This window comes from Scyliorhinus torazame, chromosome 18 (assembly GCF_047496885.1).
Source record: "Scyliorhinus torazame isolate Kashiwa2021f chromosome 18, sScyTor2.1, whole genome shotgun sequence".
Lineage (NCBI taxonomy): Eukaryota > Metazoa > Chordata > Chondrichthyes > Carcharhiniformes > Scyliorhinidae > Scyliorhinus > Scyliorhinus torazame.
In genome coordinates, this window is record NC_092724.1 from 21,636,537 (window position 1) to 21,651,720 (window position 15,184).

General features: G+C 42.8%; 1 protein-coding gene across 3 annotated transcripts in view; it reads left to right on the top strand.

Annotated features, from left to right (window-relative positions):
* Positions 1-15,184, top strand: part of LOC140395024 (anoctamin-8-like) — a 172,031-nt gene that overhangs the window by 151,368 nt on the left and 5,479 nt on the right. For 2 of the 3 annotated variants that reach the window (XM_072482344.1, XM_072482346.1), the window contains exons 14-15: positions 6,241-6,432; positions 14,883-15,014. In XM_072482344.1, the coding sequence (XP_072338445.1) occupies positions 6,241-6,432; positions 14,883-15,014 (324 nt within the window). The remainder of the gene's footprint in view (positions 1-6,240; positions 6,433-14,882; positions 15,015-15,184) is intronic. The other variant, XM_072482345.1, reaches the window with a different exon arrangement.

A 15,184-nucleotide genomic window follows, 5' to 3' on the forward strand; every position in this document is an offset into this window, starting at 1 on the left:
CATGTCTCAACACTGACTATGTGTGTGTGTAATAGGACTGGGTGTCTTAGCACTGACTCTGTGTTTGTGTGTGTGTAACAGGACTGAGTGACCCAGCACTGACTGTGTGTGTGTGTGTGTAACAGGACTGAGTGTCCCAGCACTGACTGTGTGTGTGTAACAGGACTGAGTGTCCCAGCACTGACTGTGTGTGTGTAAGAGGACTGACTGTGTGAGTGTGTAACAGGACTGAGTGTCCCAGCACTGACTGTGCGTGTGTGTGTATAACAAGACTGAGTGTCCCAGCACTGACTGTATGAGTGGGTGTGTGAAACAGGGCTCAGTGTCTCAGCACTGACTGTGTGTGTGTGTGTAATAGGACTGGGTGTCTTAGCACTGACTCTGTGTTTGTGTGTGTGTAACAGGACTGAGTAACCCAGCACTGACTGTGTGTGTAACAGGACTGAGTGTCGCAGCACTGACAGTGTGTGTGTAACAGGACTGAGTGTCTTAGCACTGACTGTGTGTGTGTGTAACAGGACTGAGTGTCTTAGCACTGACTGTGTGTCTGTGTGTAACAGGACTGGGTGTCTTAGCACTGACTGTGTGTGTGTAACAGGACTGAGTGTCTTCGCACTGAATGTGTGTGTGTAACAGGACTGAGTGTCTCAGCACTGACTGTGTGTGTGTAACAGGACTGAGTGTCTCAGCACTGACTGTGTGTGTGTGTGCGTGTGTGTGTAACAGGACCGAGTGTCTCAGCACTGACTGTGTGTGTAACAGGACTGAGTGTCTCAGCACTGACTGTGTGTGTGTGTAACAGGACTGAGTGTCTCAGCACTGACTGTGTGTGTGTGTGCGTGTGTGTGTAACAGGACCGAGTGTCTCAGCACTGACTGTGTGTGTAACAGGACTGAGTGTCTCAGCACTGACTGTGTGTGTGTGTAACAGGACTGAGTGTCTCAGCACTGACTGTGTGTGTGTGCGTGTGTGTGTAACAGGACCGAGTGTCTCAGCACTGACTGTGTGTGTAACAGGACTGAGTGTCTCAGCACTGACTGTGTGTGTGTGTAACAGGACTGAGTGTCTTAGCACTGACTGTGTGTGTGTGTAACAGGACTGAGTGTCTTAGCACTGACTGTGTGTGTGTGTAACAGGACTGAGTGTCTTAGCACTGACTGTGTGTGTGTGTAACAGGACTGAGTGTCTTAGCACTGACTGTGTGTGTGTGTAACAGGACTGAGTGTCTTAGCACTGACTGTGTGTGTGTGTAACAGGACTGAGTGTCTCAGCACTGACTGTGTGTGTGTGTTTAACAGGATTGAATGTCTCAGCACGGTCTGAGTTTGTGTGTGTTAAACACACACACACACGGATCTGTTAAGCACACACTCGCAGTCCTGCTAAACACAGACCCGACCCTGTTGAGCACAAACCCAGACCTGCAAAACACAGACCCTGTCCTGCAAAACACAGACCCGGTCCTATTAAACACACACCCGGTCCTGTTAAATACACACACACTGTCCCGTTAAACACAAAACCAGTCCTGTTAAACATAGATCCAGTCATAGAATTTACAGTGCAGAAGGAGGCCATTCAGCCCATTGAGTCTGCACCGGCCCTTGGAAAGAGCGCCCTACCCAAGGTCAACACCGCCACCCTATCCCCATAACCCAGTAACCCCACCCAACACTAAGGGCAATTTTGGACACTAAGGGCAATTTATCATGGCCAATCCACCTAACCTGCACATCTTTGGACTGTGGGAGGAAACCGGAGCACCCGGAGGAAACCCACGCAGACACGGGGAGGATGTACAGACAGTGACCCAAGCCGGAATCGAACCTGGGACCCTGGAGCTGTGAAGCAATTGTGCTATCCACAAGGCTACTGTGCTGCCCCGTTAGTGTTGAGACACTCAGTCCTGTTACACACACACACACACACAGTCAGTGCTGAGACACTCAGTCCTGTTACACACACACACACACACACACACAGTCGGTGCTGAGATAACAATCCTGTTACACACACACACACAAACAGACAGTCAGTGCTGGGACACCTAGTCCTGTTTTATACACACACACACACACACACAGTGAGTGCTGAGACTCTCCGTCCTGTTACACACACACACACACAGTGAGTGCTGAGACTCTCCGTCCTGTTACACACACACACACACACACACAGTGTGTGCTGAGACACTCAGTCCTGTTACACACACACACACAGTCAGTGCTGAGACACTCAGTCCTGTTTTACACACACACACACACACAGTGAGTGCTGAGACGCTCCGTCCTGTTACACACACACACAGTGAGTGCTGAGACACTCAGTCCTGTTACACACACACACACAGTCAGTGCTGAGACACTCAGTCCTGTTATACACACACACACACAGTCAGTGCTGAGACGCTCCGTCCTGTTACACACACACACACAGTCAGTGCTGAGACATTCAGTCCTGTTATACACACACACACACAGTCAGTGATGAGACACTCAGTCCTGTTACACACACACAGTCAGTGCTGAGACACTCAGTCCTGTTATACACACACACACACACACACACACAGTGAGTGCTGAGACGCTCCGTCCTGTTACACACACACACACACAGTCAGTGCTGAGACACTCAGTCCTGTTATACACACACACACACACACACACAGTCAGTGCTGAGACACTCAGTCCTGTTATATACACACACACACACACACAGTCAGTGCTGAGACACTCAGTCCTGTTATACACACACACACACACACACAGTCAGTGCTGAGACACTCAGTCCTGTTACACACACAGTCAGTGCTGGGACACTCAGTCCTGTTACACACACAGTCAGTGCTGGGAAGCTCAGTCCTGTTACACACACACACAGTCAGTGCTGGGACACTCAGTCCTGTTACACACACAGTCAGTGCTGGGAAGCTCAGTCCTGTTACACACACTGTCAGTGCTGGGAAGCTCAGTCCTGTTACACACACACGCAGTCACTGCTGGGAAGCTCAGTCTTGTTACACACACACACACACAGTCAGTCCTGTTACACACACACAGTCAGTGCTGGGACACTCAGTCCTGTTACACACACGCAGTCAGTGCTGGAAAGCTCAGCCCCGTGGGTTCCTCATTCACATTTCTTTGCTCCCTCTGCTGGTGAGAAGCACATACTGCCCTTTGTTGTGCTGTTGTTATTCTCCCCTTGCAGGCTGGAGGAAGCCTGCACAATGTCCATCTATATTGAGACACTGAGCACTGGCAGCAGGAAGCTCCTGATTCCGTTTGCAACCTGCCCACGTTGCTGATCTCAGCCAGGGCTGCAATGGAGCTGTCCAAGTTCAGTAGAACTGGACCAGCTGAGCTAGTGAGTGGAGCATCTCGACCAATGGGTCTCCTCATTGTGAGCTCTTTGTTTTCCATCTCCCTTTGCCATTTCTGATTCCAGCTTCACTATTCTCCCACTTTCTGTCTGTCCATTCTCACCAACAACAATAACTTGTGTTGATATACATCTTCAGTACTGTGGGAGTGCTGCACTGTCAGATGAGCAATCTTCCAGATGAGTTGCCAACTGAAAGATGGATATCAGATGGATATTGAAGATCCCTTGGGCATTATTTTAACGGAGAACACGGAGTTCTCCCCAGTGCCCTGACCAATATTTATCACTCAGCTAACATCAATAAAGACAGTAACCTGGGGCGGGATTCTCCGACCCCCCGCCAGGTCGGAGAATCGCCGGGGGCTTGTGTGAATCCCGCCCCTGCCGGTTGCCGAATTCTCCGGCACCGGATATTCGGCGGGGGCGGGAATCGCACCGCGCCGGTTGGTGGCCCCCCCCACGGCGATTCTCCGGCCCGCGATGGGCCGAAGCCCCGCTGCTGGAATGCCTGTCCCGCCGGCGAGAATCAAACCACCTCTCTTACCGGCGGGACAAGGCGGCGCGGGCGGGCTCCAGGGTCCTGGGGGGGGGGGTGGGGGGGTGCGCGGGCCGATCTGGCCCCAGGGGGGGGCCCCCACGGTGGCCTGGCCCGCGATCGGGGCCCACCGATCCGCGGGCGGGCCTGTGCCGTGGGGGCGCTCTTTTCCTTCCGCCTTCGCCATGGTCTCCACTGTGGCGGAGGCGGAAGAGACCCCCTCCACTGTGCATGCGCGGGGATGCCGTGAGCGGGCGCTGACGCTCCCGCGCATGCGCCGCTCGGCAAAGTCAATTCCGCGCCAGCTGGCGGGGCACCAAAGGCCTTTCCCGCCAGCTGGCGGGGCGGAAATCAGTCCGGAGCGGGCCTAGCCCCTCAAGGTGAGGGCTCGGCCCCTCAAGATGCGGAGAATTCCGCACCTTTGGGGCGGGGCGATGCCAGACTGATTTGCGCTGTTTTTGGCGCCGGACATCATGCCGAATGCGGAGAATCCCGCCCCTGGTCATAATCACATTGCCGTTTGTGAGCTCTTGCTGCGTGTAAATTGGCTGCTGCATTTGCCTCACTACAACATTGACTCCACATTATTTTACTGGGAGGAACATGTTTTGGGATGTCCTGAGTTTGTGGAGGTTAGAGATAGTGAGAGTGAGGCTATCCTCTCTCAATCAGTCTCTGCTCTCCCCTCAGCCCATCCCTCTCATTCCTGTTCTCTCTCCTGTTTCTCTCCACCTTTACTCTCTTCCTCTCTATTTGTACTCCCACTATCACCTTTTCCCTGCTGTCTGCATGCTCCCTGTATATGCTCCCCCACTCCCTATCTCTTTCTTTGCTCCTTCTCTCTCCGGCAGTTTCTTCCCTTCCAAACTCTGCACTGTTCCTCTAATCCTTCCCTCTTTCCTTCCTTCTGTCTTGTATCCCTCCCTCAATTTCTCGTTCTTTCCTCTTCTCCAGCTCTCGTCTTCCGTCCCACACGTTCCTCTCCCTTCTTTTCCTCCATCAATCTCCATCCCTCCCTCTCTTTCTTGCCTCCTTCTCTCCATCCCTCCATCCAGCCCCTTTGAGAGCTTTTCATCCCTCATTTACCTTCACTCTATCCTACGTATCCTGTCTCCGCTTCTTCCTCCCTCTCCTTCTCTCCTTCCCTCCTCCTCTTACAGAATCATGGAACGATTACAGCACAGGCGGCCATTTGGCCCATTCTATGCTGGCTCTCCCCAAGAGCAATGAACTAGTTCCACTCTCCAGCCATTTCCCTGTAGCTCTATGCATTCTTTCTCTTAAGTCAATGATTCAATTTTCTTTTGAAAGCTCTGATTGAATCTCCCTCCACCCCACTCTAGAGCGACACAGTCTAGATCCTAACCACTCGCTGCATTTTTCTTCATGTCACTATTCACCCTTTTGTTAAAATCTTGAAATCTGTGTCCTCTGGTTCTTGATCCTTCCACTATAGAAGAATCTCTATGGTGCAGAAGGAGGTGATTTGACCCATCGGGTCTGCACCGTCCCTCTGAAAGAGCACTCTGCCTAGGACCACTCCTCCACCCTAGCCCAGTAATCCCACCTAACCTGCACATCTTTGGACTGTGTGGGAAATCCGGAGCACCCGGAGGAAACCCACGCAGACACGGGGAGAACGTGCAAACTCTGCACAGGCGGTCACCCAAGGCTGGAATTGAACCAGAGTCTCTGGCGCTGTGAGGCAGCAGTGCTAACAACTGTACCACCCCAGCGGTAGAGTTTGTCCCTCTGCTCCTTGCAGGCCCTTCATGATTTTGGACACCTCAATCAAACCTCCTCTCAACCTTCTCCAAGGAAAACAGTCCCAATTTCTCCAATCTGTCCTCGTAACTAAAGTTCCTCATACCCTGGATCCGGTCTAGTGAATCTTTCCTGCATTCTGAAATGAAATGAAAATCGCTTATTGTCACAAGTAGGCTTCAAATGAAGTTACTGTGAAAAGCCCCTAGTCGCCACATTCCGGTGTCTGTTCGGGGAGGCTGGTGCGGGAATCGAACCGTGCTGCTGACCTGCCTTGGTCTGCTTTCAAAGCCAGAGATTTAGCCCAGTGTGCTAAACCAGCCCCTCTCTCCAATGACTTCACATTCTTACTAAAGCGTGTTGCCCAGCGTCGGACATGCTATTCCAGTTCAGGCTGAACTCACGTTTAGTACCATGGCGTCCTATCTTTTGTACTCTCAGCCCCTATTTATAAAGCCCAGGATCCCATTTGCCTATTTAGTCACTTTCTCAACTTGCTCGGCCTCCCAGAAACTTGTGCACATCTTCTCAAAAGGTTTCTTTGCTCTTTCTTTCAGGACACTTTCCAGGATTACCAAGAGATGTTTATTCAGTTCGGGTATGTGGTGCTCTTCTCCTCAGCGTTCCCGCTCGCTGCGATGTGCGCCCTCATCAATAATGTCATTGAGATCCGCAGTGATGCCTTCAAACTGTGCACTGGGTCCCAGAGGCCATTCGGCCAGAGAGTCGACAGTATTGGTCAGTGGCAGGTAGGACCAACATTCAGACACATCCAATCAGCACACCCTTTGCATGAATGTGATTTTTAAGTTATTGCCCAAAATATACTTAGGATCTACAATTCTGTATCATTTACTCAGGGACTGTTATTCTCTATAATATACACAGGGACTGTTATTCTCTATAATATACACAGGGACTGTTATTCCCTATAATATACACAGAGACTGTTATTCTCTATAATATACACTATAATATTGCCCAAAATATACTTAGGATCTACAATTCTGTATCATTTACTCAGGGACTGTTATTCTCTATAATATACACAGAGACGGTTATTCTCTATAATATACACATGGGGTGTTATTCTCTATAATATACACAGGGACTGTTATTCTCTATAATATAGACAGGGGCTGTTATTCTCTATAATATACACAGAGACTGTTATTCTCTATAATATACACAGGGACTGTTATTCTCCATAATATACACAGGGGGTGTTATTCTCTGTGATATACACAGGGACTGTTATTCTCTATAATATACACAGGGGCTGTTATTCTCTATAATATACACAGGGACTGTTATTCTCTACAATATAGACAGGGGCTGTTATTCTCTATAATATACACAGAGACTGTTATTCTCTATAATATACACAGGGACTGTTATTCTCCATAATATACACAGGGGGTGTTATTCTCTGTGATATACACAGGGACTGTTATTCTCTATAATATACACAGGGACTGTTATTCTCTATAATATACACAGGGACTGTTATTCTCTATAATATACACAGGGACTGTTATTCTCTATAATATACACAGGGACTGTTATTCTCTAATATACACAGCGGCTGTTATTCTCTATAATATACACAGGGACTGTTATTCTCTATAATATACACAGGGACTGTTATTCTCTATAATATACACAGGGGCTGTTATTCTCTATAATATACACAGGGAGTTATTCTCTATAATATACGCAGGGACTGTTATTCTCTATAATATACACAGAGACTGTTATTCTCTATAATATACACAGGGGCTGTTATTCTCTATAATATAAACAGAGACTGTTATTCTCTATAATATACAGAGGGACTGTTATTCTCTATAATTTACACAGAGACTGTTATTCTCTATAATATACACAGAGACTGTTATTCTCTATGATATACACAGGGACTGTTACTCTCTATAATATACACAGGGACTGTTATTCTCCATAATATACACAGGGACTGTTATTCTCTATAAAACAACGGGGGCAGTTATTCTCTATAATATACACAGGGACTGTTATTCACTATAATATACACAGGGACTGTTATTCTCTATAATATACACAGGGACTGTTATTCTCTATAATATACAGAGGGACTGTTAGTCTCCATAATATACACAGGGACTGTTATTCTCTATAATATACACAGGGACTGTTAATCTCTATTAAAAAACGGAGGCAGTTATTCTCTATAACATACACAGGGACTGTTATTCTCTATAATATACACAGAGACTGTTATTCTCTATAATATACACAGAGACTGTTATTCTCTATAATATACACAGGGACTGTTATTCTCTATAATATACACAGGGACTGTTATTCTCTATAATATACACAGGGGCTGTTATTCTCTATAATATACACAGGGACTGTTATTCTCTATAATATACACAGGGACTGTTATTCTCTATAATATACACAGGGACTGTTATTCTCTATAATATACACAGGGACTGTTATTCTCTATAATGTACACAGGGACTGTTATTCTCTATAATATACACAGGGACTGTTATTCTCTATAACATACACAGGGACTGTTATTCTCTCTAATATACACAGGGACTGTTATTCTCTATAATATACACAGGGGCTGTTATTCTCTATAATATACACAGGGACTGTTATTCTCTATAATATACACAGGGACTGTTATTCTCTATAATATACACAGGGACTGTTATTCTCTATAATATACACAGGGACTGTTATTCTCTATAATGTACACAGGGACTGTTAGTCTCTATAATATACACAGGGACTGTTAATCTCTATTAAAAAACGGAGGCAGTTATTCTCTATAACATACACAGGGACTGTTATTCTCTATAATATACACAGAGACTGTTATTCTCTATAATATACACAGAGACTGTTATTCTCTATAATATACACAGGGACTGTTATTCTCTATAATATACACAGGGACTGTTATTCTCTATAATATACACAGGGGCTGTTATTCTCTATAATATACACAGGGACTGTTATTCTCTATAATATACACAGGGACTGTTATTCTCTATAATATACACAGGGACTGTTATTCTCTATAATATACACAGGGACTGTTATTCTCTATAATGTACACAGGGACTGTTATTCTCTATAATATACACAGGGACTGTTATTCTCTATAACATACACAGGGACTGTTATTCTCTCTAATATACACACGGACTGTTATTCTCAATACTATACACAGAGACTGTTATTCTCTATAATATACACAGGGACTGTTATTCTCTATAATATACACAGGGACTGTTATTATCTATAATATACACAGGGACTGTTATTCGCTATAATATACACAGGGACTGTTATTCTCTATAATATACACAGGGGCTGTTATTCTCTATAATATACACAGGGACTGTTATTCTCTATAATATACACAGGGACTGTTATTCTCTATAATATACACAGAGACTGTTATTCTCTATAATATACACAGGGGCTGTTATTCTCTATAATATAAACAGAGACTGTTATTCTCTATAATATACAGAGGGATTGTTATTCTCTATAATATACACAGGGACTGTTATTCTCTATAATATACACAGGGACTGTTATTCTCTATTAAAAAACGGAGGCAGTTATTCTCTATAACATACACAGGGACTGTTATTCTCTATAATATACACAGGGACTGTTATTCTCTATAATATACACAGAGACTGTTATTCTCTATAATATACACAGAGACTGTTATTCTCTATAATATACACAGGGACTGTTATTCTCTATAATATACACAGGGACTGTTATTCTCTATAATATACACAGGGACTGTTATTCTCTATAATATACACAGAGACTGTTATTCTCTATAATATACACAGGGGCTGTTATTCTCTATAATATAAACAGAGACTGTTATTCTCTATAATATACAGAGGGATTGTTATTCTCTATAATATACACAGGGACTGTTATTCTCTATAATATACACAGGGACTGTTAATCTCTATTAAAAAACGGAGGCAGTTATTTTCTATAACATACACAGGGACTGTTATTCTCTATAATATACACAGGGACTGTTATTCTCTATAATATACACAGAGACTGTTATTCTCTATAATATACACAGAGACTGTTATTCTCTATAATATACACAGGGACTGTTATTCTCTATAATATACACAGGGACTGTTATTCTCTATAATATACACAGGGGCTGTTATTCTCTATAATATACACAGGGACTGTTATTCTCTATAATATACACAGGGACTGTTATTCTCTATAATATACACAGGGACTGTTATTCTCTATAATATACACAGGGACTGTTATTCTCTATAATATACACAGGGACTGTTATTCTCTATAATATACACAGGGACTGTTATTCTCTATAACATACACAGGGACTGTTATTCTCTCTAATATACACACGGACTGTTATTCTCAATACTATACACAGAGACTGTTATTCTCTATAATATACACAGGGACTGTTATTCTCTATAATATACACAGGGACTGTTATTATCTATAATATACACAGGGACTGTTATTCGCTATAATATACACAGGGACTGTTATTCTCTATAATATACACAGGGGCTGTTATTCTCTATAATATACACAGGGACTGTTATTCTCTATAATATACACAGGGACTGTTATTCTCTATAATATACACAGAGACTGTTATTCTCTATAATATACACAGGGGCTGTTATTCTCTATAATATAAACAGAGACTGTTATTCTCTATAATATACAGAGGGATTGTTATTTCTATAATTTACACAGAGACTGTTATTCTCTATAATATACACAGAGACTGTTATTCTCTATAATATACACAGGGACTGTTATTCTCTATAATATACACAGGGACTGTTATTGTCTATAATATACCCAGGGACTGTTATTCTCTATAACATACACAGGGACTGTTATTCTCTATAATATACACAGGGACTGTTATTCTCTATAATATACACAGAGACTGTTATTCTCTATAATATACACAGGGGCCGTTATTCTCTATAATATACACAGGGACTGTTATTCTCTATAATATACACAGGGACTGTTATTCTCTATAATATACACAGGGTCTGTTATTCTCTATAATATACACAGGGGCTGTTATTCTCTATAATATAAACAGAGACTGTTATTCTCTATAATATACACAGGGACTGTTATTCTCTATAATATACACAGGGACTGTTATTCTCTATAATATACACAGAGACTGTTATTCTCTATAATATACACAGGGACTGTTATTCTCTATAATATACACAGGGACTGTTATTGTCTATAATATACCCAGGGACTGTTATTCTCTATAACATACACAGGGACTGTTATTCTCTATAATATACACAGGGACTGTTATTCTCTATAATATACACAGAGACTGTTATTCTCTATAATATACACAGGGGCCGTTATTCTCTATAATATACACAGGGACTGTTATTCTCTATAATATACACAGGGACTGTTATTCTCTATAATATACACAGGGTCTGTTATTCTCTATAATATACACAGGGACTGTTATTCTCTATAATATACACAGAGACTGTTATTCTCTATAATATACACAGGGACTGTTATTCTGTATAATATACACAGGGTCTGTTATTCTCTATAATATACACAGGGACTGTTATTCTCTATAATATACACGGGGACTGTTATTCTCTATAATATACACCGGGACTGTTATTCTCTATAATATACACATAGGGACTGTTATTCTCCACAATATACACAGGGACAGTTATTCTCTATAATATACACAGAGACTGTTATTCTCTATAATATACACAGGGACTGTTATTCACTATAATATACACATGGGGTGTTATTCTCTATAAGATACACAGGGACTGTTATTCTCTATAATATAGACAGGGGCTGTTATTCTCTATAATATACACAGAGACTGTTATTCTCTATAATATACACAGGGACTGTTATTCTCTATAATATACACTGGGGGTGTTATTCTCTGTGATATACACATGGACTGTTATTCTCTATAATATACACAGAGACTGTTATTCTCTATAATATACACAGGGACTGTTATTCTCTATAATATACACAGAGACTGTTATTCTCTATTATATACACAGAGACTGTTATTCTCTATAATATACACAGGGACTGTTATTCTCTATAATATAGACAGGGGCTGTTATTCTCTATGATATACACAGAGACTGTTATTCTCTATAATATACACAGGGACTGTTATTCTCTATAATATACACAGGGGGTGTTATTCTCTGTGATATACACATGGACTGTTATTCTCTATAATATACACAGAGACTGTTATTCTCTATAATATACACAGGGACTGTTATTCTCTATAATATACACAGGGACTGTGATTCTCTATAATATACACAGAGACTGTTATTCTCTATAATATACACAGGGACTGTTATTCTCTATAATATACACAGGGACTGTTATTGTCTATAATATACACAGGGACTGTTATTCTCTATAATATACACAGGGACTGTTATTCTCTATAATATACACAGGGACTGTTATTCTCTATAATATACACAGAGACTGTTATTCTCTATAATATACACAGGGGCCGTTATTCTCCATAATATACACAGGAACTGTTATTCTTTATAATATACACAGGGACTGTTATTCTCTATAATATATACAGGGACTGTTATTCTCTCTAATATACACAGAGACTGTTATTCTCTATAATATACACAGAGACTGTTATTCTCTATAATATACACAGGGACTGTTATTCTCTGTAATATACACAGGGGCTGTTATTCTCTATAATATACACAGGGACTGTTATTCTCTATAATATACACAGGGACTGTTATTCTCTATAATATACACAGGGACTGTTATTCTCTATAATATACACAGGGACTGTTATTCTCTATAATATACACAGGGACTGTTATTCTCTATAATATATACAGGGGCTGTTATTCTCTATAATATACACAGGGACTGTTATTCTCTATAATATACACCGGGACTGTTATTCTCTATAATATACACATAGGGACTGTTATTCTCCACAATATACACAGGGACAGTTATTCTCTATAATATACACAGAGACTGTTATTCTCTATAATATACACAGGGACTGTTATTCACTATAATATACACATGGGGTGTTATTCTCTATAAGATACACAGGGACTGTTATTCTCTATAATATAGACAGGGGCTGTTATTCTCTATAATATACACAGGGACTGTTATTCTCTATAATATACACAGGGACTGTTATTCTCTATAATATACACAGGGACTGTTATTCTCTATAATATACACAGGGACTGTTATTCTCTATAATATATACAGGGGCTGTTATTCTCTATAATATACACAGGGACTGTTATTCTCTATAATATACACAGGGACTGTTAATCTCTATAACATAAACAGGGAATGTAATTCCCTATAATATACACAGGGCCTGCTATTCTTTATAATATACTCAAGGGCTACTATTTATACTCCAGGGCAGTTGTCATAATCTCCGAAACATGGTGGCCATTACACAGGTACTCTTGTGCTCGTGCTCTCTTGAGCTCCCCGGCCCTGTTCTCTTCTCCACACACACACACACACACACACACACCCCCCCCCAAGTGATGGCTAGCAGACCCGACAAAGTCTACATTTTTGCTCACGGAAGTGCGGAATCGGAGGTAATTTTCTCCTCCAGCAGCTGACGAGATGCATTATAAATGACTTAGTCACTCGAACATAAATATCCCTGACCTTGCAGACCGCAAGCTCTCTTCCCCTTGCAAACAGGTGGATGAGGGTAAAGCAGTTGATGTGGTGTATATGGATTTCAGTAAAGCGTTTGATAAGGTTCCCCACAGTAGGCTACTGCAGAAAATACAGAGGCATGGGTTTCAGGGTGATTTAGCAGTTTGGATCAGAAATTGGCTAGCTGGAAGAAGACAAAGGGTGGTCGTTGATGGGAAATGTTCAGACTGGAGTCCAGTTACTAGTGGTGTACCACAAGGATCTGTTTTGGGGCCACTGCTGTTTGTCATTTTTATAAATGACCTGGAGGAGGGTGTAGAAGGATAGGTGAGTAAATTTGGAGATGACACTAAAGTCGGTGGAGTTGTGGAGAGTGCGGAAGGATGTTACAAGTTACAGAGGGACATAGATAAGCTGCAGCGCTGGGCTGAGAGGTGGCAAATGGGGTTTAATGCAGAAAAGTTTGAGGTGATTCATTTTGGAAGGAATAACAGGAAGACAGAGTACTGGGCTAATGGTAAGATTCTTGGTAGTGTGGATGAGCAGAGAGATCTTGGTGTCCATGTACATAGATCCCTGAAAGTTGCCACCCAGGTTGAGAGGGTTGTTAAGAAGGCGTATGGTGTGTTAGCTTTTATTGGTAGAGGGATTGAGTTTCGGAGCCATGAGGTCATGTTGCAGCTGTACAAAACTCTGGTGCGGCCGCATTTGGAGTATAGCGTGCAATTCTGGTCGCCGCATTATAGGAAGGATGTGGAAGCATTGGAAAGGGTGCAGAGGAGATTTACCAGAATGTTGCCTGCTATGGAGGGAGGATCTTATGAGGAAAGGCTGAGGGACTTGAGGCTGTTTTCGTCAGAGAGAAGAAGGTTAAGAGGTGACTTAATTGAGGCATACAAGATGATCAGACGATTGGATAGGGTGGACAGTGAGAGCCTTTTTCCTCAGATGGTGATGTCTAGCACGAGGGGACATAGCTTTAAATTGAGGGGAGATAGATATAAGACAGATGTCAGAGATAGGTTCTTTACTCAGAGAGTAGTAAGGGCGTGGATTGCTCTGCCTGCATCAGTAGTGGACTCGCCAACACTAAGGGCATTTAAATGGTCATTGGATCGACATATGGACGATAAGGGAATAGTGTAGATGGGCTTTAGAGCGGTTTCACAGGTCGGCGCAACATCGAGGGCTGAAGGGCCTGTACTGCGCTGTAATGTTCTATGTTCTATGATCGGGTGTGAAAGCAGTTGTTCTACTTGAGCTGATGTGACTGAAGCAGTTTTCCTGTTGTGCTGGACTGGGCTGACAAGCCCAATGTCTGTTGCGACTATGTTGTTCTTGTGTGTGTTAAACTGAAGCAGGAATGGTGCGATTCTGCTGAACTTGGTCACTTGCTGTTTCTCCACAGAATGTGATGGAGGCTATGGGAGTGTTGGCCATCATTGTTAACTGCTATCTGATTGGTCAGTGTGGACAACTGCAGCGCCTGTTCCCTTCACTAAGCTCCGAGATGGCTATCATCCTTGTTGTGATCCTGGAGGTAAGAGAGCACAACCGGAGTTGGAGAGTCAGAGAGAGTTATATCACGGGTTACAGTGAGGGGTGTGGGGTATATCAGAGTGTTACAGTGAGGGGTGTGGGGTATATCAGAGTGTTACAGTGAGGGGTGTGGGGTATATCAGGGGTTCAGTGAGGGGTGTGGGGTATATC